At 35.5% G+C, this 26125-nt stretch overlaps 1 protein-coding gene across 3 annotated transcripts in view; it reads left to right on the forward strand.

Annotated features, from left to right (window-relative positions):
- NSMAF (neutral sphingomyelinase activation associated factor) overlaps positions 1–23169 on the forward strand; it is a 70650-nt gene extending 47481 nt beyond the window's left edge. For all 3 annotated transcript variants that reach the window (XM_074199630.1, XM_074199628.1, XM_074199629.1), the window contains 19 exons: positions 215–391; positions 2617–2696; positions 3828–3918; positions 4018–4081; positions 4229–4280; positions 4385–4505; positions 4922–5053; positions 6464–6506; positions 6902–7065; positions 9560–9668; positions 11543–11601; positions 13958–14025; positions 15021–15088; positions 15718–15841; positions 16246–16329; positions 17590–17740; positions 20591–20693; positions 20812–20921; positions 23053–23169. In XM_074199630.1, coding sequence (XP_074055731.1) covers positions 215–391; positions 2617–2696; positions 3828–3918; positions 4018–4081; positions 4229–4280; positions 4385–4505; positions 4922–5053; positions 6464–6506; positions 6902–7065; positions 9560–9668; positions 11543–11601; positions 13958–14025; positions 15021–15088; positions 15718–15841; positions 16246–16329; positions 17590–17740; positions 20591–20693; positions 20812–20921; positions 23053–23147 — 1895 coding nt within the window. In that variant the 3' untranslated portion in view covers positions 23148–23169. The remainder of the gene's footprint in view (positions 1–214; positions 392–2616; positions 2697–3827; positions 3919–4017; positions 4082–4228; positions 4281–4384; positions 4506–4921; positions 5054–6463; positions 6507–6901; positions 7066–9559; positions 9669–11542; positions 11602–13957; positions 14026–15020; positions 15089–15717; positions 15842–16245; positions 16330–17589; positions 17741–20590; positions 20694–20811; positions 20922–23052) is intronic.
- Positions 23170–26125: the final 2956 nt, after the last annotated feature.

A 26125-nucleotide genomic window follows, 5' to 3' on the forward strand; every position in this document is an offset into this window, starting at 1 on the left:
TTAAGGGAACCCTGAAATATTTTACATGTTATAAGAACTTCACTAATATTTAAGAGAGATGTCCTTGGAGCAATTTATGATCTAAGCAGAAGATGGAATTGATGAAAATAAATGAATTAGCCTACCTTTAAAATTTCTATATTGGTTGTACTGTTGATCAGTTATCTGGAAACAAGTACTTTGTCTTCCAATGGTTTTTTTTTTTCCCCTTTAGAAAACCACATTGCAGAGCATACTGCAGAAAGTTACATGTTGCAGTGGCAGCGAGGGCATATCTCTAATTATCAGTATCTTCTGCACCTCAACAACCTGGCTGATCGGAGTTGTAATGATCTCTCCCAGTATCCTGTGTTTCCGTGGATAATAAATGATTATTTCAGTGCAGAACTAGGTAAATTGCATACATGTAATGATAACTGAAACCTGTATAAAACTTGAAGATTGCAAATCAATGAGGCGATGTGTCTGGATGACTAGCTGGTCATCCTTTGAATCAGGAAAACCTGGCTTCAAGTTGTGCCTGTAACACAAACTAGCTGTGTAACCTTGAACACACAGTTATAGTTAATGCCCCTCAGCATCTGTGAGAATAATTTCAATACTGGAAGTTTCCTATATAGATGAAATCACATATCTGATATCAACTCCTCATTCCGTACCTTCCCCCCCACCCCAGGAAAAAAAAGTGCTAAAAGATTTACAAAGTTCTTTACAGATATTAATAAAGAAATGGTTACCTTTTTTCTTTTAAAGAATAAAACTAGTTCTTTTGGAGATACTTAGGAATCCTAGATTAAGAGTTGGAAAGGACCTTGTGGTCATCTTGGTCCAGCTCCCTCCCTTACTTTTCACTTATATTTGGTATATTATATATGAGGTATATTTCACTTAGTCAATCAGTAAACATTTATTATTATGGTAGGCTCTCAGCTGAGTGTGAAATTTTGGTCCTGGTTCTAGCCCAACCCCCAAGGTCATCCTCTTGGGAACCAGCTTCTGTGAGGAATGGGAAGCCCACTGCCAAATAACTGCCCCTCCTAGGGCTGGCTGGGTGAAGTAGTGGAGTACCTGAGGCAGGAACAGGAGTCATCATGTGCCAGACAGGTCAGATTGCTGCTGCCAGCATGAACTCCATCTCCCCTTGGGCATTGATGGGGACAGCCCAAGACCTGGAACCCTATAGCTTTGAATACAGCTATGCTTCTAGCCCAGTACCAAATGGTTTAACACAAGAAATTAATAGGATTTCATCAGTGAAAATAAAATTTAAAAAGAGACCTCATCACCTGCTTTGCCACTGGTACCCTCTAAGGACCAATGGGGCTTTTCCATCTGCCTCAGAGTTGAAACCTTCCTTGGGTGAGCTTCTGGAAAAGAATGGTTGTCTTAATTTTCTGTTTGTGTCCCTAGAACTTAGCCTAGCGTGCTTCACATAAAGTGAGCATTCAATAAATGCTTCATTGATCTAAAGTTAGAGATGGGATGCCAGATCTTCAGTGTCAGGGCCTCAGTAATGGTATGATAATAGGCTTCTTTGCACAATATTGTGATGCAATAGAAAGAGTATTTACCATTTGGAGCCACTTATCCCCTCTGTAAAATTTTCTTTATCTGTAATAATGAGAGGGCTAGGTAACCTCTAAGGTTCATGCCAGCTCTAAGTCTGTAATTTCAGTCTATGTTATTTAGAGATATTTTAAATTTACTGTTTTAAAAAAAAGTTACCAGAGTTCTCCTTTGATATCTCATGGAATAGGAAATTATCTTGGAGGGTGACAGGTCCTTCAAAGCTAGAAAGTCTTCTTAGATGGGCTGACATTGAACTTAACCATTGTAATAGTAATTTCATGAGATTTAGAAGGGCTTATCAAGGTTTCAAGGTTTTTTTGGTTTGTTTTGTTTAGAACTGTTTGTTAAGGTGTAGAGAAGTTGCAGCCTGTGCCACTGAAATGAGTGCTCATTCAATAAATGTACTTTTTTCTTTTGAAATAAAGTTAAAAACATTATTATTCAAATTCTTCAAAACACATACACCTAAATGACACATGGCAATCATATCTAACTTATAAGTGCTAAATGTTGGCTCATCACTTCAGTTGTTCATTGTCAGAGGCATAGTTAATGTTAGCATCCTAAAAGTATATGAGGACTTATTTCTCAGTAATAAAGTCACGTCCCCATACTTCTCTCACAATTTATACTGAAATTGTGAAACAAAGCAATGCAACTTGTGGTTAGAAATTCTATTCTTTTATTTGAGTTGTAATGAATTTTTGGTTTCAACTAGATTGATTTTTCATTGGATGGTTTTTATCAGTCTCTAGGTTGTAATTAATATTTAGAGACCCCACATTTAAAAGAATATTAATAATTTAATATATCAAAAATTATGATAGCTTTCCTCTTTTCACTCTGCCATCTCAGTGGTCAGTGAAAATACTTCATTTCAGTTCAACAGATAGTTTACATTATGTTGATCCAAAATTAGGATATTGACTTTTTCTCTAGAGGCTAAGAAAGTTGGGGATAGAGCAGAAGGCAGAAATTGATTGATTTGGTTTCTGTAGTAGATGAACCACACAAATAGCAACAGAATTTTTGTGTTATGTTTTTTAGATTTGTCAAATCCTGAAACCTTCCGGGATCTTAGTAAACCAATAGGTGCACTGAATAAAGAAAGACTAGAAAGATTATTGGTAAGTTGAACCATGACATCAGGAATTCCTTGATTCCTCTAGTGATTGATGCATATTTACTTCTCAAATAATGAACAAGAAATATAAGAAGGAGCAAGTAAAGTACCCTCAAGTCATTTCCCCTCATTCCTCCATAATCTGTCTCCAGCATTTCAGCATTTCTGCCCATTATTCACCAGTTGGGATGCTGGAGAGTGAGTAGACCAATCTTCTTGTTGAGTCATTTTTTTCAGTCTGACTCTTTGTGACCCCAGTTGGAGTTTTCTTGGCAGAGATACTGAAGTAGTTTTCCATTTGCTTTTCGAGCTCATTTTACAGATGAGGAACCTGAGGCAAACAGGGAAAAGTGCTTTGCCTGTTATCAAACAGCTAATAAACTTCTGAGACCAGACTCCAGGCCCAGCACCTGATCTACCATGCAGCCTAGCTGCCCATTCCAGTCTAAAAGAGAAATCATTTTATCCAGATAATTAAATGGATCTGTGATATTATCTGATTTGCAAATGTCCCACAGAAAGAGATTGCATCCCATCATGTAAATTATATATATTTTCTCCTGAAAGTTCCTTACTGAGGCTTTTACCCAGCATGTTGGAAGCCTTCTTAGTTTTCTCCCCACCTTGTAAAGGTATGATCTTTCTATCTGCCTGCTATCCCTCCCATGCCACGTGATTAGCACATCTTTTCTTTACAGATCTTCAATGAAGAGTTCCTCATGGGCTAAGTCACAGCCAGTTCTATGTGTCTTTCCATTGCCCTCAGTATGATGTCCATCTTAAGTTCAAATTGATCTTAATAACCACAAATTTTGGGTATTGCAGAAGTGACCCCCTAAATAAAGTAACTAATGTCCCTATAGTTCAGAAAACACCAAAATATTGGCTTCCAGTAGTATTTGTTAGTGGTATTTGCATATTTGATCTTGAATATTTCTTCCCTTCCACTCATATTTTGAGAAATAAACCAGGAAAAATGTTTTCCATCCTGCTTTATATCTCCACCATACCCTCAGCCCTCTCTAGCATATCAAATAACTTTTAGGCATTTTCCATAATTTCATTTTCTTTGTATGCATAGGAGCTGCTCTTTACATTGCTTAACAAGAGCAATATTTTCTTTCATATGCTATAGATACGCTACCAGGAAATGCTAGAGCCAAAATTTATGTATGGAAGTCATTACTCCTCCCCAGGCTATGTGCTCTTTTATCTTGTTAGGATTGGTAAGATTCATTTTTATGGCCTCCTGTTTAAGTTTTGATGCACTTGTAGTTGCCAAATGACTGAATGATTGAACTTGGTTCTTTGACTTTTCTTTCCAGCTCCAGAGCATATGCTTTGCCTTCAGAATGGAAGATTTGATCATGCTGACAGAATGTTCAATAGGTTTGTCATAAATATACCTTATATATTTTTGAAGTGTGACATTAAAAACAGACTTTATTTTTCAGTATTGAAAAATGTGAAACTTAAGAAAGCAAAATTCTGAATCTTTCTTGGTGAGCCTAAGTTACATTGTTTTATTACATTTAGTATTGCAGAAACTTGGAAAAACTGCTTGGATGGTGCAACTGATTTTAAGGAGGTTAGTAAGTAAGAAATCTGATGATTCATCTTGTATGTGGTTTCTGACTAAGTGACCCTAATAGGGTTTGGTATTTGTTTTTCTCCCCCCCATGAAATTTTCAGCTGATTCCAGAATTCTATGGTGATGATTTCAGCTTCTTAGTCAATAGTCTGAAGTTGGATTTGGGGAAGAGGCAAGGAGGAAAAATGGTTGATGATGTACAACTTCCACCATGGGCATCAGGTAAATAGGATTTAGCAGAGTGAGTCCTAGGATACTTTTTTCTTCATAATAATTGCAGATACTTTCATAATTTATTTTTTTTCCAATTTAGAGTATTACTGAATGAAAATAAAACAGTCTTTAAGGGGGCATTGGAGGAGAAGATATTTAGGACCTAAAATTTTTCATGTTCTAGGATGAATAAAGGAGGGTATATATTTTGAAAAGGTTGAATTTTGAATAGGCAAATAATTCTTTCCTATCATTTTTGTGGTTTTAATATGATAAGTAAATGAAAATAAAATCTTGTTAAGGGTTTGTTTGCCCTGTGTGTACCTAAAAATGGATAGATCTGCTTAGATGAGAAGGAAATGAAGTGGGAGAAAAGAAGAGTGGAGACTCCATTATCAGTTGTTCTGTTCACCTTGTTCTAATAGGTCCTAAAGACTTCCTTCAGAAAAGTAAAGAAGCTTTAGAAAGCAATTATGTATCAGAGCATCTTCATGAATGGATTGATCTAATATTTGGCTACAAGCAAAAAGGAAATGAAGCCATTGGAGCCCATAATAGTATGTAGCAAATCCATTGAAATGTCTTTCATATCATTTGGTTAAAAACAATCCAACATTGATTAAACACCTCCTTTTTGAAGAACCTAATACTTGGTGAACTTTAGGGTCATAGAGGTCAGGGGAATATGTGAAGGAAGAATGGGATTATAGAGGGAGAGGTGAGGAAAGGGGTATATTTCAGCTATGCAAAGTAGTTTGTGAAAGTATGTAGAGTTGGGGGATGGGTATCAAGTTCATGGAATAGCCAGGAGTCCAGTTTGGCTGGAATGTAAAATTTATGAAGGGAAATCATGTGAGATGAATGGAAAGGAAGATTGAAGGTAGTTTGTGAAGGCCCCTAACCGCCAGACTGTGAAGTTTATATTTTATCTCAAAGACAGTAGAGAGTCAGTGAAGTTTTTAGTAGATTGGAAAGAATCAAGAGATCTCTTTAAATTTATTTCTTCAAGAGAAAAATTAATGGAACTAAATAAGATGCTAATTAACATTGAGAAAACACAAAATTCAATGACGTTTGAATTTAAATAGAGAACTTCAGCTTTGTAACTCAAAGAGGCTTCAAATGACTTCATATGACTCCAGGGCCAGGGTTCTATCCACTGTACCTCCTAGTTGCCCCTATTTTTTTGTTTGTTTGTTTTTTGTTTTTTTAACTGATCCACAAGTATCTTAATTTATTTTCATGGAGATTATTCTTCATTAACTCACTATACCCCAATCCTTCCAACACTTTTATTCAAACAAATGCCTATGTAACAAAACAAAACTTTACTTCTGACTCACCACCAATATAAACCATTGGATAGCACCTTAATGGAAACTATTCTGTAGTTGCAGTTACTCTTGCAAATAGTATTTCATCTTGTTTGTACTCTCCCAGCTGTTCAGCAACTTTAATCATTATCCAATCAAGGATGGTGGCAAGAACTTAAATTGCTCTAGAGATCTATTAATTGAACTGAAAGTGGCCATTTTGGGATTTATTTTTTCTGCTCCTCAAAACTTGGGAGGGAGTTGGTAGATGAAAGTGGGAGGAAGAATTGAGTGGGATGGGGAAGATAAAGGAAACGAGAGTCATTTAGTCTAGATTGCTGATATGACTATAAACTTCAGGTTATATTTCAGACTATTGAGTCAAGTCCCTTAATGAGTAAGTAATATATTCTTGATAATTAAAAAAAAACACTAAAACAATAGATCATCCAGGCCGTTGATTTAATTCTTGTTTTGTGGAATTAGCTATATTTTGGGATGTAGTATGATAAAATAAAAATTAGAAAACTAGATTCTCTTATAATCAGGTTTTTCAATCTTTTAACTTCATGTCTCAAGTTTTGAGCAAGTGGTAGGTATTATATTGGTGGGAATTTATGCATTTTCAGTTTAACATTATGTTTTTTCTTTTAGTATTTCATCCTCTCACCTATGAAGGAGGTGTCGACTTGAACAGGTATTGAAATGTTGGGAGTATTTTAAGTGTCTCTTTATTGGCATGAGAAACATAATGCTCTCCTAATGTTAACTTTTTAAATATGCTGTTCACTAAAGTTAAAGCAATTTTAATATGAATCATATTTAATGATGGATTGATGGCTATATCCAAAATGAATATTATCAGGTCCCTGCCTTCAGTGTGCTTAGAGATTGGTATATAGTAGGAGTGATAAGGCAGAAATAAATGGAATACAAATTTTAAATACAATGTGCTGTAGTGTCAGATGACAAAAATCATTAGCAGGTATGAGCTAACTTGTCTTGTTGTCACTATGTATTATCTGAATTAGAATGATTTTTAAGAAACTCATAACATATAAGCTCCCCAAATTGTTTGTGTTTACCTCAAAGTATAGAGGATCCTGATGAAAAAGTAGCCATGCTAACTCAAATCTTGGAATTCGGGCAGACACCAAAACAATTATTTGTTACACCTCATCCTCGAAGAATCACCTCAAAGACTAAAAACTTGTCACAGCCCTCCAGTCAGAGTGCTTCCTTAGCAGATTCTCCAGGTAAATTTTATAGAGAACTCATGTTTCTCCTTTTGCCTCCATTTCATAATCTAGATGCTTGAAAGTGAAGATTGGTAAAGAAGTGAGCTTTTGTATTCCTCAGAGTAGTGTTTTTTCATCTCTACCAACTTAATGCTGATCTTCTAAATCATGAACAGCTGTTGGTTTAAGTAGTGACTATAGAGAAATATAGTTACTTTTATTTGGGCATTATTCTTTTAACTCAGCTCAAATTGGTTAGTGCTTCATGAATGTAGTTTACAGTCATGGCTATGACTTTTTTTTTTTGCTAATAGAATTCCCCCTGGGCAGCCTTAATAGTCTCAGCTTGGAATGAAGTCAACAACAACTGACATTCCATTCCTTTTTGGGGGCCCAGAGACAAAATCATTCACTCAACAAATAATTATTAAGAGTGTCCAGCATTTAAAAAAAAAAGTGTCCAGCATTGTGGTAGAAATTATATAAATAACTTCCTTTTGTTTCTTCTTTCTCATTTCCTAGAATATTTTTCAGGCATTTTTGAGGTAGGTAGATTGCAAATACCACACTGTGTCCTTTCACAGATTTCTCAGTGAATCTGTTGCCTTTCATGACACACAGACCTCTAAAAATGTCAAGTTATAGTTAAGACATAAAATTACTTGATGGTGATATATACAGTTTGATGCTTAGTCATCTTCTCAGTAACCACTGCCATGTCATCTTGCTACCTAGAAATACTGATTATTTTCAAAAGCTAAGTGCCTCCAGTCCATCAGGAAAGCAAAAATAAAGGGACTGCCAACTTAAAATAGTCAGTTCATATGATCATCAACTTAAAGCTGAAAGGGACCAGAGTCATTAAATTCAACTTCTTTGTTGTGATCTGCCTAGAGCTGTGTAGTTTCTTTTTGTCTGAGGGGAAATTTGTACCTAGATCTCCCAGACTTCAAGTCCAGTTTTATTATCCAATAAACTATGCTGCCTTGAATTTTAGTAGACATAGAATATGTGTAAAAAAATTCTTTTTGATAGGAAATGGACTTTTGAGAAATTTTCCTCCTATTTTTCGTGTCAGTTCAAATCAAAGATTTTTCAAGTACCTATTGTGATTATGCTCTATATTAAGTATTGGAAAAGATACAACATTTAGAGAAAACAATCCCTGTCTCATGAAACTTAGAGGTTAGTAGAGGAATATGACAGATTATTATTTTTTATTATTTTTATAAGTGTATTAGAAGGGTGTGAAAGTGCTATGTGAATTCTGAGGAGTGGGAAAGATCATTATAGAATGGAAGAATGAGGAAAACTTGCATGAAAGAAGTGATAAATTTGAATTAGATTTTAGACAGAGAAGGAATTCAGCAGATAATAGACAGAAGAGGCCATTTTTTTTATGCAGGGAATAGAAAAAGGCACTGAATCAATAGTGAATGGAGGACTGAGGGGAACAATGACTACTAGCCAAGTTTTACTTGACCATAGCCTATATGAAAGTTGCTTCAGATAAGGTGATTAGATTGAAGTTATTATACTAAGTAGAGAATGAAGAGCCACTGAAGGACTTAGAGCAAAACATGACCAAATAAATAAAGAAGGATTGTCTGGCAGCAGTGTGATAATGGATTGGAAGAGGCAAATATGGGGGTGGGGGGACAGGGAGGCTCTTAGGAGGTAGTAGACCAGGTGCATGTTAATGGGTTTCTATACCAGGATGGTGGTGGTTGGAACAAAAGGGAAGGGATGGTAGGGAGAGATATTGGAAACGTATAGTTAAATGGAGTTTGTGACTAATTGGATGTGTGAGGAAAGGGAAGAGTCAAAGATAACATTTGTTTTGGGAGCAGAGACAGGCACCTTGATAGAAATAGGCAAGTCAATAAAGGAACAGATTTTGTGGAAAATATAATGTGTATTTTAGTACATGTTTTCAGATGTTACATTAGCATCTCAGAGATACCCTATTAAGCAGCTTCAGGATACAGGTTTTAAATCATCCATGTAGAGGGTGATAATTGAAGCTATCTATAAGGTTGGATGAGATTGCCAAGTGAAACTAGAAGGTAACTAAGGACAAAAACTTGGTGAATGGCCATCTGTTAGAAGGGAAGGAAGAAAACCTTGAAGAGTAGGACTGAGATAGCCAGTAATGTCAGATGCTTCAGACAAGTTAAGGCAAATGAATATTGGAAAAAAAGACTCTTGCATTTGAAGGTGTTAGCAGGTCTAAGATAAAACATTCCAAACCCAGTCAAAAGGCTGAAAAAATTCATTTTTCACAGGATTATCCATTGGAATTCAGAATCCAGTCACATTGTTGCTAGTATTTTTCCTGGGTTCTGCAATAGTAAAGCCTTGAGATATATAACATATATACTCTAATTCAATTATCACTTTAATTATAATTTTTGAAATTATTATTATATTAAATATATATACACACACACACACACACACACACACACACACACATATATATATAATTATAATTAATTTGTCAGTGATTTAGTCTCTCTAGGTGAAGAGTCATTTGAAGACCTGACTGAGGAAAGCAGAACACTTGCCTGGAATAACATCACCAAACTGAAGCTGCATGAAAACTATAAAATTCACAAAGAGTGAGTCTTGAATATTGACCAACTAGTAGACTTTGCTAAAGTTAAGATTGAAACTTGAGTTAATCTATTTACATGTTCATCAGAATTAAGAAAAACTTTTATTTCATCCCCAAGGGTATGTTTGCTGACCCTAGGGTTAAGGTGTTTGGAATGTAACCCTGAATTTTTTTTTTTTTTTTTTTTTTGGCATCACCATGCTGAATGATCACAGGATTTTTAATTTGATTTAATTTAATTCTGCCTCATTTTGTAGTTGAAAAAACTGAGAGTCATAGAGGCTAAGTGACATACTTTACATAGGTAAGTAAGTAAAAGATAAGTATTAGAACTTAGGATTCTTAGGAGAGAAGCTGTATACTACACTATCAGGAGAGTAGGTCCTTCACTTGTCCTGCCTTGATGGTGAGTTTGGGCAAGTCATATGGCCTCAGTTTTCTTACTTTTCTAAGAAATGGTGTAAACTAGATTATCTTCCAGTACTCTTGAAGCTTTAATATTCTCTGATGTTTCAGTCCCCAAGTACTTTCCTGCTTTCAGTAAGAAGAGTTGTGGAAAAGGGAATTAAAGTATGTTGTTATTTCTTAGACTCCCTACTCCTAGATTTCAAAAGCTTCTACTTTGACCCATTTTTGTTATTAATGATCATAGATTTAGAGTTGAAAAGGATCTTAGAAATATTCAAGTGAAATTCCCTCATTTTGTAGGTGAGGAAACTGAAATGTAGGAATTAAATGGGCATGTAGGTTACAGTGAGAGTTGCATGTCCAAGATTTTAACCCAGGTCTTCTGAGTTAAAATCCTTTTCTGCTTCACTATCCTTTTTCCCTTTATATTCTTACCAGCAATTTCTCCTCTCCTTAAATAATTTTAAGATTTTCAGAACCCCCCCTCAGTCCCTTTAGACAATTTTGAAATTATGATTATCCCTTTTCAGGGGAGGAATAATATAGGAGAAGGAAACTACAGCGTTGAACTTTGCTGTGAATAGTGACTAAGAGGCATATTTTATATCAAACCTTTATTCTGTTCCTGTCTCATTTAGGATGTTTTAAGATTAATTTTCTGTTAAAAGTTGATGTGATCATTGGAAAAGGTATTTTAGGGAATGAGAATTTTAGGTTGTTGAAATGTTTCATCAGAATCCATTTATTGAATGTGTTTGAAGACAGTGAGCTCAGAGAATAGATTTTGCCAAGACTGAAGTTGTACACACATAGGCCAGATATCCCAAAGGCTTTAGATGGTAATCTTATGGCTTTCTTATCTTTCTCAAATGGATGCCATTTATTTTAGTGCACAAATTTTACTATTTCTAGAGAAATGATACAGAGGAGAAAGTATAATAGCCATGGTTAAACTGTGTCATCTTAAACACAGCTTTGTGTTATTTTATTCCAAATTGACCTTTTGCCCTCCTGGAGCTTCAAGAAGATGGCAATGCAATTGTAGTCAAACCCTTTAAAGAACACATGGAAACACAGACAAGGTGCACAGGCATAGATCTTCAAGGCTACAAGTCTAATGGCAAATTCCCATGTTTATTCATTTCACTTCATTGGGTAAGGGAAATCTGCCGCTTCCCACTTAGGAAATATATTATGGAGCAAGTAGAATTGTGTGAATAATTGTTTGAATGAAGTCAGCTTGAAAAAAGAAAAAGTTTCCTTGCCTTAGAATAGTTTTAAAGTAAAAGTTTGTAAGCTGATGGAATAATTGAGCACAATTAGTAAATTTTTCCCTGGACAGAAGAGTTGGGAATTCAGAAAGGAGAGGAAAGTTAGGGAGGCTTAAGAAGGACAAGCAGAACTTGAAGGACAGTATACATCTCTTACAAATATGGATGATGACTGATCTGTAAAATTGTTTTTCTACAGGACAATTACTGGAATAGCAGTCTCTTATAATGGGTCTTCAGTCTTCACAACATCTCAAGGTTCGTCTCATGTAAAAACAGAGGTGAATCCCAACAACATGACTAAACCTAAAATTCAGTTTCCCAATTCAGAGTCCTTTACACAGAAAAGAAACCATAATATAGAGAACATAAATCTCAGAGGACTGACTATCTTTGCCATAGCCATGAGTTCTACTGAAAAGTATAAATTCCTACATAGTCTTTGTTTTTCCTTATCTAACTTAGATTTCTCATTTTTGTTTAAAAAAAAAGTTTCTTTGAGCAATTTACAATGTAGAAAGTGTTAGCTTGAAATCTAGTTATAGACTCATGGGTCCAGAAGCAGAAGGGACTCAGAGGCCATCTGTCCAACCCTCTCATTTATAGAGAAGGATTACTGAGGCACAGAGAAAATGACTTGCCCAAGATCATGCACGGAGTAAGCATCCAAGCTGAGATTTGAATCCAGATTCTTCAACCCCAGAACAAATGCCTTTTCATTTTTATTCCATTTAATTTGTTAATTTTTGGGAACATCTTCCAGAGCATTCCCTCTCTACCAAAATCACAGTCAACCCAGGAGGAATGGAAGGCTTTCAGGGATGAAATTATAAAGACACAAACAATTCTGATACAAAGGAAAGTAAAGAAATTGTCTAAAGAGATTAATATCCATCTGTCATCATTATAATTGAAAAAAGATTGCTGAAATACTTTGAAATAGCTAGTTAATCAGAAAATTTTTTAAAAAGATTACATAATTCTGCTATCTCCAAGATGGACTGAAATATGAATATTCCTCATAATCTTACTTGATTTTTAGTATTTTATCTGTTTCCTTTTTAGGTTTCAGGAAAGTTAATTTTAAGAAGCATTTTTTAATTAAATAACCCATTCTTTGGCCAGCTTATTAAGCTTTATTTCTGTTCTATTAATCTAGAAACATACCAAACACTATCAAGTCAATCAATGTACTGCTCTTAAATAGTTTTTTAGCACAATATTTTATCTTTCATGATTTTTCATCCTTTTTACATGCACAGAAATGCCTGCTTCAACTATTCACAAGCAAATTCCCACAGAAGACAGACATCATTATAAAGCCAGGCAAAGGAAGTTAACACTTCTTCACTAGGCTCCTTTAGTCTTCTAAGTTACACAAAGGCTGTTTTTATAAGAGAAGGATGCAGTGATCTTTTGTTAGGCCCTTCATTCATTCATTTATGTTTTCCTATTACCCCAGTCTTTATACTGTTAAAAAGCATCTTTAAATAGGATTTTGTGTCCTTAGCTGGACTAGTCTGACACAGTTGGTTTGAATTCCTTCTTTAATCTTTGTATGATCCTATAAATCTTGACATTCCTTTCCAAATTCTTGAATCTTAAAGTTAAACTAAGAGTATTTATGCTTCTTAATTTATCACCAAGATACATAAAATTTAAAAAAAATTTATTTTTTTACTATTCATTTTTTAAAGGGGCCATGATAAAGATAAGCTATTTTTTTCCCATTTTTAGATATGTCTTATTATGAGGAGCTAATAGTTCAGGGTTGGTCATGGGTCAGTCTGGTAGTTCAGAGTTAAGATCTAAACAAAAATAAAATACTTGGCCATCTAACAATGAGCAAAAGATTTACTTAGTCATGACAGGGGTAGGATATTTAGTGAGGACCCAGCCATCCTGTGCTATTTGTATTCTGCTGGAATTTTGCTTAGAAGCATCAAGGAACAAGAAGTCTCAAGAACATTTTCACTGTCCTTTAAACTAACTTAACCTGTGCGAGATAGGACTTGAAGAAAAGCTGGCTACATAGCAAGGAACCCTAAAAGAGAATCTTCTCATCACAGGGGAAAAATCATAGATTAGGTGAGAAAAATAATACAATATTTCATTGTATTTTCTTAGCAGAGAATGACAAATCATAGAATTGTAAAGTTGATTGAGGACCTCAGTTGTCATTTGAGCCACCCTCCTATCTACTATAAGAATCCCCTGCAACATCTGTGATAATCACCCTGTCTCTGTTTGAAAAATCATTTTATTGGATAGAAACATTATTCTTCAAGAGGCAGCCCATTCCATTATTAAATAGCTTTAACTGACAGAAAGTTCTTTCCTCAGAACTGATGCAGTCTGAATACAGATTGAAACATATTTGTTCTTTATTTTTTCTTGTTATTTTGTCTGTTTTTCACAACATAACTAACATGGAAAGGTATTTTGCATGAATGCACATGTATAACCTATATCAAATTGCTTGTCTTTTCAATGCGAGGAAAGATAATTTGAAACTCAAAATTTTTTAAATGTAAAAAATTGTTTTTAACAAATAATTTCAAAAAATATCTTTTAAAGTTCCTTCTCATGTTTCCTTTCTCAATAATTCCATTAGATTCTACTTTGAAGATGTTTTCTAAAGAATCTAGAACACTCCAAAGAAGTATATCATTTTCAAATATGGTGAGTTAATTTTGAGTCTTATTTTTTTACTGAGTTTTGAAGGACAAAGCTGATTTGATATTAGATTTAATATCTCTTTCATTTGTCCCAACAGATGATCATTGTTTGTTGGACTAGGTTACTATATTAGTTCATTTCGAAGTTCTCTCAGTTTTTTTTTAAATAATGCTATTGTTTTTAACCTAGAAGTGTGTGAGTGAATGAGTGAAAAAGGAGCAATTGTATACTTAACTGTATTTGAGGGTATATGTAGAAAAAAGCTAGAAAGTACCTATTCAACAAGAACTTACATTCTAGTTGTCTAGGACACAATAGTTAAAAACAAAAGTTCAACTTTAGGCAGATGGCACGACCCAGAATAAAGTCATCACCATAGGATAAATGGAAAGACCCAAAGGTCCATAAGTTATATGACTAAGATTGTAGTGCTGAGGGATTTGGGGGCATAGAGATAGGACAGATAGTAAAGGAATCTTAGGAGGGAGTAGCAGTGCCAATTGGACATTCAGGCAGGATACTGTCAGTTATGTGATTCTTCTAGCAGCTGAACTGCCCTGGATTGGTTCTTATTGAAATAGCTTCTCCATAGGAGTTCTAGTAATGTGTTCATTCCTTTCTTAAACTTTTAGAATAAATGGTTTCTCCATAAAGTAGAGTCTCATGTGCTAATGTCTTGAGAAGTTTATATATCTAGATACCTCTTGTGTTCATGCTTTCTTAATTGATTTAGGGAGAAAGGGAAAGGGTGGAGGTCAGGAGAGGGCAATAAAAAGATGTGGGATTAGGAAATAAAGAAGATTGATAATTTGAAGGATAATTAATAGTAAAATAACCATTACATATAAGGTGGAACCCCAAATATGGATAGCCCTTTTTATTTCCAAAAGAAAAAAAATCAGAATTTCATCATTGAGATTGTTCTTCCATGTTTTAAAGCATTAATGATAATCTATAAATGACTAAAGTTATTTTTTGTTGTTGTTAACAAATTTCAGGCTTTATCATCTTGTTTAGTTTTACCAGGAGATAACACTGTCATAAGTTCTTCTTGGGATAATAATATGTGAGTATCATTGCATTTTACTTTTTTTTTTATTTTTGGCAAGGCAATGGGTGACTTGCCTAAGGTCACACAGGTAGGTAATTATTAAAGTCTGAGGTAATATTTGAACTCAGATCCTCTTGACTCCAAGGCCAGTGTTCTATCCACTGTGCCACCTAGCTGTCCTGCATTTTGCTTTAATACATGATATTGCCAGTTGGACTGAAGATATTATGGGAACTTGGAAGGGTGCAGATTGAAATTGAGGGGACTCTTAAAAACAACATTATGGGCTTTTTAAAAAATGGGCAAGTAGGACATATAAGAAAAACAGTATGATATAATACTATTAAGAAAAAATAAACAGAACACAATTAAATCTAAATTCTGTTAAATTTAGGGTCCCTGATACTGAAACTTGAGCCCCAATGAAATAACCACCTAATCTGTATTTTTTTAATTAATGTTTTAAAGGCTTAGAGAATCTTGTCAGGTCAGGAGTCAAGTGATCTGGAACTAGAGTTAGCTGTATAAATTACTTAGTAGATTCAGAATTTAACAATGTAATGTTTCTTGATTGTATACTTAAAAGATCCATGAAATCAGTCTCAAATGATATTTTAATAACACTCATTATTTTTTCTCTTAAGCTATTTTTATTCCATAGCATTTGGAAGACGGCAAGACACATTGATGGGACATGATGATGCTGTTAGTAAAATCTCTTGGCATAACAACAGGCTCTATTCTGCATCTTGGGACTCTACAGTGAAGGTGTGTGTGTGTGTGTGTGTGTGTGTACATGTATGTAAATATATAATATCAATGAAAACTCTTGGAATATTATGGATAATGCTAACTACTGATTACTATTGATTACCATCTTAATATTCCTTAAATGTATACTTGATATTGGTTTGTTTTTTGTTTGCTTTTGCAAGGAAATGGGGTTAAGTGACTTGCTCAAAGTCTGTACACAGCTAAGTAAATATTAACTGACTGAGGCTGAATTTTGAACTCAGGTCTCCTCCTGACTCCTGGGCTGGTACTGTATTCCCTGCACCACCTAACTGCCTCAAATACATATGCTTTTAAAGCTGGAAAGACCTGAGAGATTATCTAGTCCAACTAGAGGTAGAAACAATAATGGTGCCTTAAAAAGTACATTTACATCCTAGGTGTGGTCCTGTGTTCCTTTGGAGATGACAGGGACCAAAAGACATCACTTTGAATTGCTGGCTGAATTGGAACATGATGTCAGTGTGAGTATGGACAAGAATAAAATCAAGAAAACAGTCTATACACACACACACACACACACAAACACATTTTTAAAATTCTGATTTTTGTGCTATTTCAGGTGGCAGTTATCTGCCTTTTAAAAATATCCCTGATCCATGACTTCTTTGTCTCTCTTCTGCATGCTTTTTTGCATATTTCACTGCTTTCTATCATCTGTCCAACAGAGGATAGAGGAGATATATAAAGTGTATATTCTTGAGTCAGCATAGAGCTTTTGGACAATTTTGCAAATTACTCAGAGCATAAATGTTTTTTCTACCTTTGATAGTAACTTATAGAATGTTAGAGACTACAGGGATCATTTCATCCACCTCTCTCATTTTATAAATGAGGAAACAGTGGTGAGTAAGTTATTTCAATCATGTCCAAATCTTGATCTCATTTGAGCTTTTCTTAGCAAAAATACAAGAGCCATTTCCTTCTCCACCTCATTTTACAGATGAGGAAACTGAGACAAACAGGGTTAAATGACTCTTCCAGGGTCACTGCTAATAAGTATCTGAGGCTGGATTTGAACTCAGGTCTTCCTGACTCCAGGCTTGATGATCTATCCCATAACACTATGTAGCTTCCTCTGAGGAAACTGAGACTTAACATACATTTGGGGGGGAGGGGGCAGTGTTTGTGAAGGGTATAGGAGGGTCAGGAGTAGAACCCAAGCTCCTAATTTCTAAACCAGTATTCCTTTTTCTGTGTTATACTGTCTCAAATAAGAAATACAGTCGATGTATATTTACATCTTACCTATATTGTCTTTTTGTCAGTAAATGTATCCTGCAGCTTTTAAGTGGTTAAAATTGTTCAAAGTTATAAACTGATTTCTGATCATTTGCCTGTTTTGTCAAGTAGAACGGGTTTTGCATAACCCACTGGCAGCTGTTATGGGTTTTTTTACTCGCAGATATGGTTTTGAGAATAACATCAGTTCAAGTTTGTTTTCAAGAAAAAAATATATTTATTCCAGCAACACTTCATCTTTGGCAGCATACAGAGAGCTTAGTCTGTAATCTTAAAAAAATAGGGATAATCGTTTCCTCTGAGGGGATGGTCTTGGGAAACATCTGTATTAACTACACCAAGAGGAAAAAGAAAGTGTGGATGAGAGTGCAAAGTGGAGTGACTAACATTAGAACTAAGTGTTTGAATTGGCTTCATTGTAAAATGTAGTTATACCTTTTCCTTTCTATCTGGGATGTTCATTAGTGTCCTTCCTTTCCTAGGTAGATACAATCAGTTTAAATTCTGCAAGTACACTCTTAGTAGCAGGCACCAAAGAAGGCATAGTTAATATTTGGGACCTTACTACCACCACGATGCTACATCAAATATCATGTCACTCAGGAACCGTATATAATGCTGCCTTTAGTCCTGGTATGTATCTTTTTTCCTTTATTTGGAATCCCCTTTCCTCCTCTCTCCCACCTCACCAGTCCTTGAAACATTCCACTTACTAATATACCAAAATAAGATTAGATATTAGTCCATGTGGGAGGTCATGTCAGCTATATTATGCCCTCACTTTTCACATTGCCAGAATACTTTATAATTTATTTTTGAACCCATACTCAAAGATCAATATTTTTCCTTTTGCAGTACTTCACTGCTTACTCAGTATCTTGGGTTTAATAAATTCAGTTTTGTTTTGTTTTTTTAACTTTGAGACTAACCACTCTTTTTTTAGGTACCTATGTTTAGATTCCTGTCCTTATCAAGCTTGGGAGAAAATTCTCCCATTAGGTATTTATTAAACATTTTTGGTATACTCAATAGAATATAGTGAATATAAATAATGGTAATAATAATAATAGACATTTATATAGTTCTTAAAGTTTGCGTAGTACTTTTTACATGTATTATCCTAGTTGATCTTCACAGCAATTCTCTGACTATGTTTTCATATACCCATTTTACAGTTGAGAAAACTGAGGCTCATAAAGGTTAATTGACTTGTCACCCAACTTATATGTTTATGGAACAAAATTCCTGACTTTTGAAGAACTTAGAATCAGGTTAGGAAGAGGAGACTGATACATCACAAGTAACTAAAGTACAGTACAAGACAGGTTATAATTTATATTGCCATACAGGTCATGGAATTTAACGAGAGGAACAGCAATGAATGGTCATTTAAGAAACTAGATACCTGGAAAGAAAAATAATCCAGGTCAGAGGAGCAGGACTTCTCTCTATTCTCTCTTGATGACCTCAGGCTCTCACAAGTTCAGTTATTATCTCTAGACAGATAGCTCCCTGATCTAGATAGCCAGCCATAGCACCAGATTCACATCACTGTTAGACAATTCAAGCTTAATATCTGCTGTATTTCTCAACCTCTCCATATCCAGGTCAAAATTTATCTTTTATCCCAAACCAATCTGTCTTTTTAATTTTCCCATTCCTGCCAAAAGCACCACCAGTCTTGGAGTCATTGAGTATTACAATCCATCCATCATTCTTAACTCTTTGCTTTCAGTTGTCCCATATAGACCTTTTGTCAATCCCATAGCTTCAGCACCTGTCACATCTTTATGTTTCCATGTTCATCATCATTGTTCAGGCCTTCACCATGTCTCTTCTCAACTAAAACATATCTCCCAGTTAGTTACCCTGCATCAGATCTCTCCCTTCTCTCATCAATTTTCCTAGCAGCTGCCAAGGTGATATATTCCTAAAACATGGGGTCTGTTCATGTCATTCCTCAATGACTCCCTGTTAGCTTAAGGATCGAAAAGAAACTCCTCCATTTGACATTTAAAGCCTTCCCAACATAGTTGCATCCTACAGTAGCATATTCTAGGCTTACTAGATGATACTTTACATCATATATTCTTTGACCTGGACTGGGGTAGGGAATGTCTGTATTCGGCCCTCAAATCATTTGGTCTGGAACTGCCAAGGCAAGTGCAGGTGGGACTTGAAACTCAATAATCTAGGAGCTTTTTAGGAGTGAATTAATTCAATGCGTGACCAAAATATAGTAAGCTAATTTTTAAGTTCATAATTTTGTATGGCCTGCAAATGATGATACAAATATCCAGAATGACCTGTGGCAGAAAAAAAGGTTCCCCACCCCTGGCACAGACAAAGGTGTTTCTCACACAAAACATTTCCTCTTGCATCTCCCTGCCCTTCCCCTAGGATGCACTTTCTCTCACCTGTGCCTCTTAGCATGCTTAGTTTCCTTCAGAGCTTAGCTCAGACATCATCTCCTACATGAGTCCTTTCTAAATTCCCCACCTTCTGCTACTAGTACCTTCGTCTCCTACCCTCATTTCTGCTAGCCCTGCCCCACTTTTTAAGGAAATTTCCTTTAATTTATTTTGTATATGCTTTAGATGTGCACATCATTTTCTCCAATAGAATGTAGAAAACAGAATCTAAGTGTGGAATTGTTTATAGGCCAGCCAGAAATCCATTTGAATTAAAGAAGAGACTGCAGAATGGTTGGGGAAAATAGGTTAGGACACAGTTTTAAAGACTTCTAAAAGTAGGGCAAAAGAATTTAGATTAGATGTGGAAGAGAAAGGGCAAATATGGAAAGGGTTTTGTACAGAGGAAATGTGATGTGTTTTTAAAAGTTTAGTTTGAAAGCATTATGCAGGCTGTGTTGGGGTATGGAGAAACCAGAGGCTGCCAGCAGACTATTGTAGTGATGAATTTATGAGATGTGGCTGGTAATGGGAACATAGAATAGACAGGAAACATTTTTAACAAACTCATAGGATTTATTTGATTGGATGGTGCTGATGAAAGAGAAGGAAACAAAAATAGCCTCAAGGGAATGATAAGCCATTGAGCAAAACTGAGAAATTGGAAAGTGAAGTCAGCTTTGGGAGAGGAGTTAAGTCTTAGACCTGTTGGATTATTATGCCAGAAACAATTGGAGTTATGGAAGACAGGACCAGAGGTAAGGAAATTAACAGTCATTAATATGTAAACAGTAACTAAAACCCTGAGATTAGATTAGTTCCCTGAGGTGGATAGAGAACAGGAGATAAAAGTCTAAACTTTCATGCCTATAATTAGAATTCAGGAGGAAGAAAGAGATTTAAGAATACAAAGAATTCTCCAAGGGAAGAGTAAATTTCAAAGGGGATAAAAGACAGTCTGTGATATCAAGTGTAATTGAAAGATCTACAAGGTTGATACAGAAAAAAAGACAGTTGAGACAGTTGGTTTTGGCAGTAAATTAAGTGTTACCTCTTAAAAATGTCACTTTAGATAGTCGCCATGTTCTCAGCACGGGAGAGGATGGTTGTCTTAAAGTAATTGATGTACAGACAGGAATGCTCATCTCATCTATGACATCAGAGCATCCACAGAGGTATGTTTCTTTGAGATACTTATGATGGTGTACTTTTAGACTTTTTATTTTTAGACTTCTAATTTATAATTACTGTGTTTATTCCTTCAGAATTAATTGTTTCAAATTACTTTTGCAGGTGCTTTCTTTGGGATGGAAATTGTGTATTAGCTGGAAGTCAGTCTGGTGAATTGCTAGTTTGGGACCTTATTGAAGCAAAAGTTAGTGAAAGAATCCAAGGTCATACAGGTAAATTCTATCTGTAGTCTCATGAGTATCATTAATCAGATCATACCTTACCTCAAGAAAATAAACATTCTCTTCAGACATAAGTGAAAAACCAATTTTGTTTTTCACAATCATTTGATATTTCATATTATAAATGTTCTCACTGAACATTGTTCCCATTTTTGAAAGTGGGTACATCTAAACTAAGTGTAACCCAATGGTAGGCTAACTCTCCAGAGGGCAGCCACTGTTCTTGGGCTCCAGGGTTATATCTATGGATATACATATAGCTCATAGTCCCCCAACCCCTACTATTATATTTCCTTTGAAAAATGAAGGAATCTTTGTAATCTCAAACTCAACAAAGGATAGTCATTAAAGTCTCCTGGAGAAGCTTGCTTGTTTGCTCAGCAGTCATACTGTTCCTCTTATAATTCAATTAGAGAAAGATGTTATTGTCTTATGAAGGGATACTATCTATATGGTTAAATACCTTGCATTTATATACTTGGGGCAGACCTGGAGGGAGTTGTTAAGACAACTAAGCGGCACATTGCATAGAGTTGTTGGACCTGGAATTGGGGAGATCTGACTTCAAATCTCGTCTCAGAGGACCATTAGTAGCTGGGCACTGTATTTCCTCCTCTTTACCTCTGTAAAATGGAGATAATAGCATCATCTTTCTCCTAGGTTTGTTGTGAGGATAAAATGGAATAATATTTCTAAAGCATTTGGCAAACCTGAGAGCACTATAAAATTACTAGCCATTGTTATTGTTATCATTCTGTGCCAGCTATTAGAATAGAAAGAGCTTGATCTTTAGTCAGCACCTACCACCCACTAGAATTAATCACAAGGTATAAACTAACTACTTTATGATGGTTAAATGCTTTTCTCTGAAGGAATTAAAAGGAACAACCTCATTAGATGAGCAAAAATTAAGACGGTTTTGTTCAGCTTTCACTCCTTAAGCTCCTGGGACAGCAGTTAGGCTATTATTTTGTAGAAGTGGGAGAGAAGGGGATTTCCCTCCTCCTTTCCCCTAATTGGCTATGTAGAGTAGCAGCAGACTAGACCAAAGGAAATGTTCTAAATCTATACCTAATTTTTTTTTTGCAAGGCAATGGGGTTAAGTGACTTGCCCAAAGTCATACAGTTAAGCAAAGTATTAAGTGTCTGAGGCCAGATTTGAACCCAGGTCCTCCTGATTCTAGAGCTGGTACTCTATTCACAGTCCCACCTAGCTGCCCCTAAATCTATACTTTTTTTTTTTAGGTTTTTTTGCAAGGCAAATGGGGTGAAGTGGCTTGCCCAAGGCCACACAGCTAGGTAATTATTAAGTGTCTGAGGCTGGATTTGAACTCAGGTACTCCTGACTCCAGGGCCAGTGCTTTATCCACTGCACCACCTAGCCACCCCAAATCTATACTTTTTAATAGTGTATACATGCTTTATGTGTTGTCAGTGTCAGGTTCTCTAAAGAGCCTCTACAATTATTATATAATAGAAAATAAAAGAACTATGACATCAAACTCGTAGTAAAAGGTCCCAAAGAGACTTAAGTTTTTTTTTAGTCTTTTTATGATCATGATAAAAGAAGAAATTATGGGAAAGTAAATAAAGTCATTTTCTGTTTGAAGTTAAACTTCCAAATGCATACCAAAACCTGATTTCTACCTACATTTCTTTAATTTCGTTGGGGAGAAGCATGAGGTATATATCAAAAGATATAAATATATATATGCATGCCTAGGCTGATTGGAGGGGAGGGGCTGAACTTGTGGGCCTCCTAGATGAGGAAATTCTTTCCACTACTGCAGATCAGCACCTTTTTCTAAAACTGAGACTTTAGTTGCCCAGGCAAGTAGAGATGAAGGAACTTGCTTAGAACCTCAGGGCAATTGTCACACTGCCTTGTTTTTAATAGAATAAGTTCAAAGAAAATTTCTCATTTCAACTCTTAAGAACTGACAACTGTTTAGAGTGAAAGCTGTTCAGTTTTTAAAATTTGTATAAAGAATTTATCTATTGAGTTCCAGTGTAAAGCATAATTAAACAAGGGATGGATTTTATGTATTGTATATGAGTTGAACAGTTTCCCTAGTATTTTAGGAATTCATGAAAAGACAAAATTTCTTCCTTCTACTTCTAGGTGCTGTGACAAGTATGTGGATGAATGAACAGTGCAGCAGCATTATTACAGGAGGGGAAGATAGACAAATCATGTTTTGGAAGCTGCAATATTAAAAGTGCCTTTTCCTTATTTAAATTTTAAACTGAACTCTCTTCAGAGCTAATGTATTTTTAAGACAAACTTTTTAAATGGACTGGTGAATGTGCAATGTTAGCAGTTGGAAGTTCAACCAAATAGAAAGTTTAGTTTTAAAATAACTTTCTAAATCATGGTGACTTCATTAAAAGCCATTAATTGCCATCTTTTAAGGTGGATAAAGGCCACAATTTAACTTACACATGGTATTGTTAGGGAGAACAAGTTACAATCTTTATTTATAGGAAGAATGGTAATCTTTTTTGGTGGTCAAAAGGTCTGGTGAACATCAGCCTTTAAAGCTGGCAAGGATTGTAGCTATGAGAGTACCTGGAAAAATGTCAAGTTTTAGCATTTTCTATGAAATAGGTATTCTCTTCTCTGCTACATCCAAGTCCCATTATCCTACCAGCATTGCTACTTTTGTTTTAAAGGAGTGGCTAATCCATGTAAGTAACCTACTCTTAAGTAAGAACCTGGAGACACATAAGCATAATCTTAATTAAAATATAGTAAGTTTATTATTTATAGGAATGGTTTGTATTTTCATCATGCCTGTCATCTCAACTTAAATGCTTGTCTTATCTTTTCTACAATGACATTAAAGTTATTTTTCTGTAAAGAAAAAACCTATTTGCAATCATTTAGCAGACAAATTTAAACTTGATGCAAAGTTGAAGTTTGATTGACTTGTAAACATAAAAAGCTATATTTTTATTCTAACATTATCACTGCATAAACACTTGTCTTTGGGTCCATACTTCCTTACCTTTTAAAAAATTCTCATCCTTTTAGGAGGTATACAATTTTCTGAGGGGAGTTAAGTGGCTCAGTCAGTTAAGACTGGAGCTCAAATAAGGCCTCAGGTACTTAGTTGCTTTGTGACCCTGGGCAAGCCACTTCACCCGGTTTATCTCAAATTCTTCATCTGTACAATGAGCTGGAATTAGCAAAACATTCCAGTATCTCTGCCAAGAAAAACCCCAAATGGGATCATGAAGAATCAAACATGACTGAAACAATTAACAAGGAAATAATTTTCTGAAGCAGCAATAATTTATTCATTGTCTTGTCAGAAAAATAAAATAGGTAGGGAAATTAAATTGTTTTTGGTCAGAAACAGTGTGAGAACATTGATTTTCTTGTGTGGCATATAAATGGAAATCCAATGTTTTGAGTGATTATGGGACCACTGAATAGACAACTTCTACTTTACATCTGCCATCCTGTGACATTTAGCCCCAGGTTAAAGGACAACACTCTGGTTATGTATATATATTAGGGTAGGCTATCATGCATTCCCTGATTTCCTAAAATGGTTCATTATCCTTTCTCTTTCCCTTCTACCACCACCTGATCTCCTCTCCATCTTCTTTAGTCATGGTCAGGACTTTCAGGTTTCCAGGAAAAGTATAGGAAGAGCTGATAGCATATGCTGTTCATCCACAAGCCTGCCTGAAAATAAGGTATATAGGAAATTAAATTATTTGAATTTTAGTCAAAAACAATGTGAGAAAACTGACTGATTTTCTTTTATGGCATTTAAATGGAAATCCAGTGTTTGGAGTTATCATAGGATTACTGAGATAAACAACTTCCTAAGCTAAGAAAATACCAGTCCTCTCTTCAAGTCTAGTTGGAGGGCAGAGAGATCAAAATAATCTAGTTTTGGATTTGGATTTGGAGCATTGTAAAATCCAAATTCACAGGGTTCCCTCTATAGCAAAATGAAATTGGAGGGAAGGATGAGAATGGAAACTGTTAAGCTCCTTCTTGCTGTAATATTGTTAAATATTGGTCTTAGAAATACAAATGATGGGAACCCTTAAGAATGGAAGATATTACCATACTCCATTCTAGAAATTTAAAGAGAAAATAAGGAAAATCAGATTCTGTCTGACATGTGTCTTTGATTTTGGAAAAACAAGAGTCCAAAAGGTTCGGAATAAAGATAGTAACTTTGGGCAAATCCTAAACTTCTCTGACAAGTTCATCTCTCAAAATGAGATTAGATTAAGGGACCTCTGATTGTCTTTACAGAAGGAAGCTAGGTCCATAGTGAATAGACTTGGAATCAGGAACACCTGAGCTTGAACCCTGCCTTAGATGCTTAGCAGCTTTGTTGACACTGGGAAAATCACTTAATCTCTGCTTTTTCCACCTATAAATGGAGGTAATAATAGTACCTATTTCAGTTTTGAGATTCAAGTAAGATAATATATGAAATGTTTTGTAAAGTAATGTGAAAGCACAAAGCAAGGTTCCTGTTGAAGATAGGATTTTAGTTGGAACTTAAAGGAAACCAAGAGAGGGCAGTAGCTGGAGCAGAGTTCTAGACTTAGGGACTGCCAGAGAAAATGCCTGGAGCTGGAGATGGGAGTGAAGAGGCTAGTGTCACTGGGATCAAAGAATCAATGTTGGGACTATGTAAGAAGAATGGAAAAATAGGAAGAAGCTAGGCTATGGAGAGCTTTGAGTGTCTTTTTGCATTTTCTGTTTGCTTGTGGAGGCAATAAATAGGAAGCCACTGAAGTTTATGAAGGTGTTAGGGGAGGGGGTACAAGGAGAAAAGGGGAGATAACAGAATCAGATAATGGAAAGTCACTTTAGTGAGCAAATGGAAGAAAGATTGGAGGGAGAGATTTGAAGCAAAGCAGATTCACCAGCAATCTATTGAAATATTCAGACATGAAGTTAGGAGGGTCTACACTAGAGCAAATTCAGTGGCAAAAAAGGGATGTCCTTAAGAGATGTTGCTAAAATGAAATTAATAGCCCTTGGCAACAGATCCAGTATACCTCCTACATTGAGAACATGAGGGGGCTGGTAGGTTGGTGTTGCCCTCTACACTGAAAGGGAAGGTAGGAAGGAGAGAGGGAGGGAGGGTTTGGGGGGAAAGAATTGTTTTGAACATACTGAGTTTAAGATGTCTTTTGGACATGGTTTAAGGTAGCTG

The sequence above is a fragment of the Macrotis lagotis genome, chromosome X, assembly GCF_037893015.1.
Source record: "Macrotis lagotis isolate mMagLag1 chromosome X, bilby.v1.9.chrom.fasta, whole genome shotgun sequence".
Lineage (NCBI taxonomy): Eukaryota > Metazoa > Chordata > Mammalia > Peramelemorphia > Peramelidae > Macrotis > Macrotis lagotis.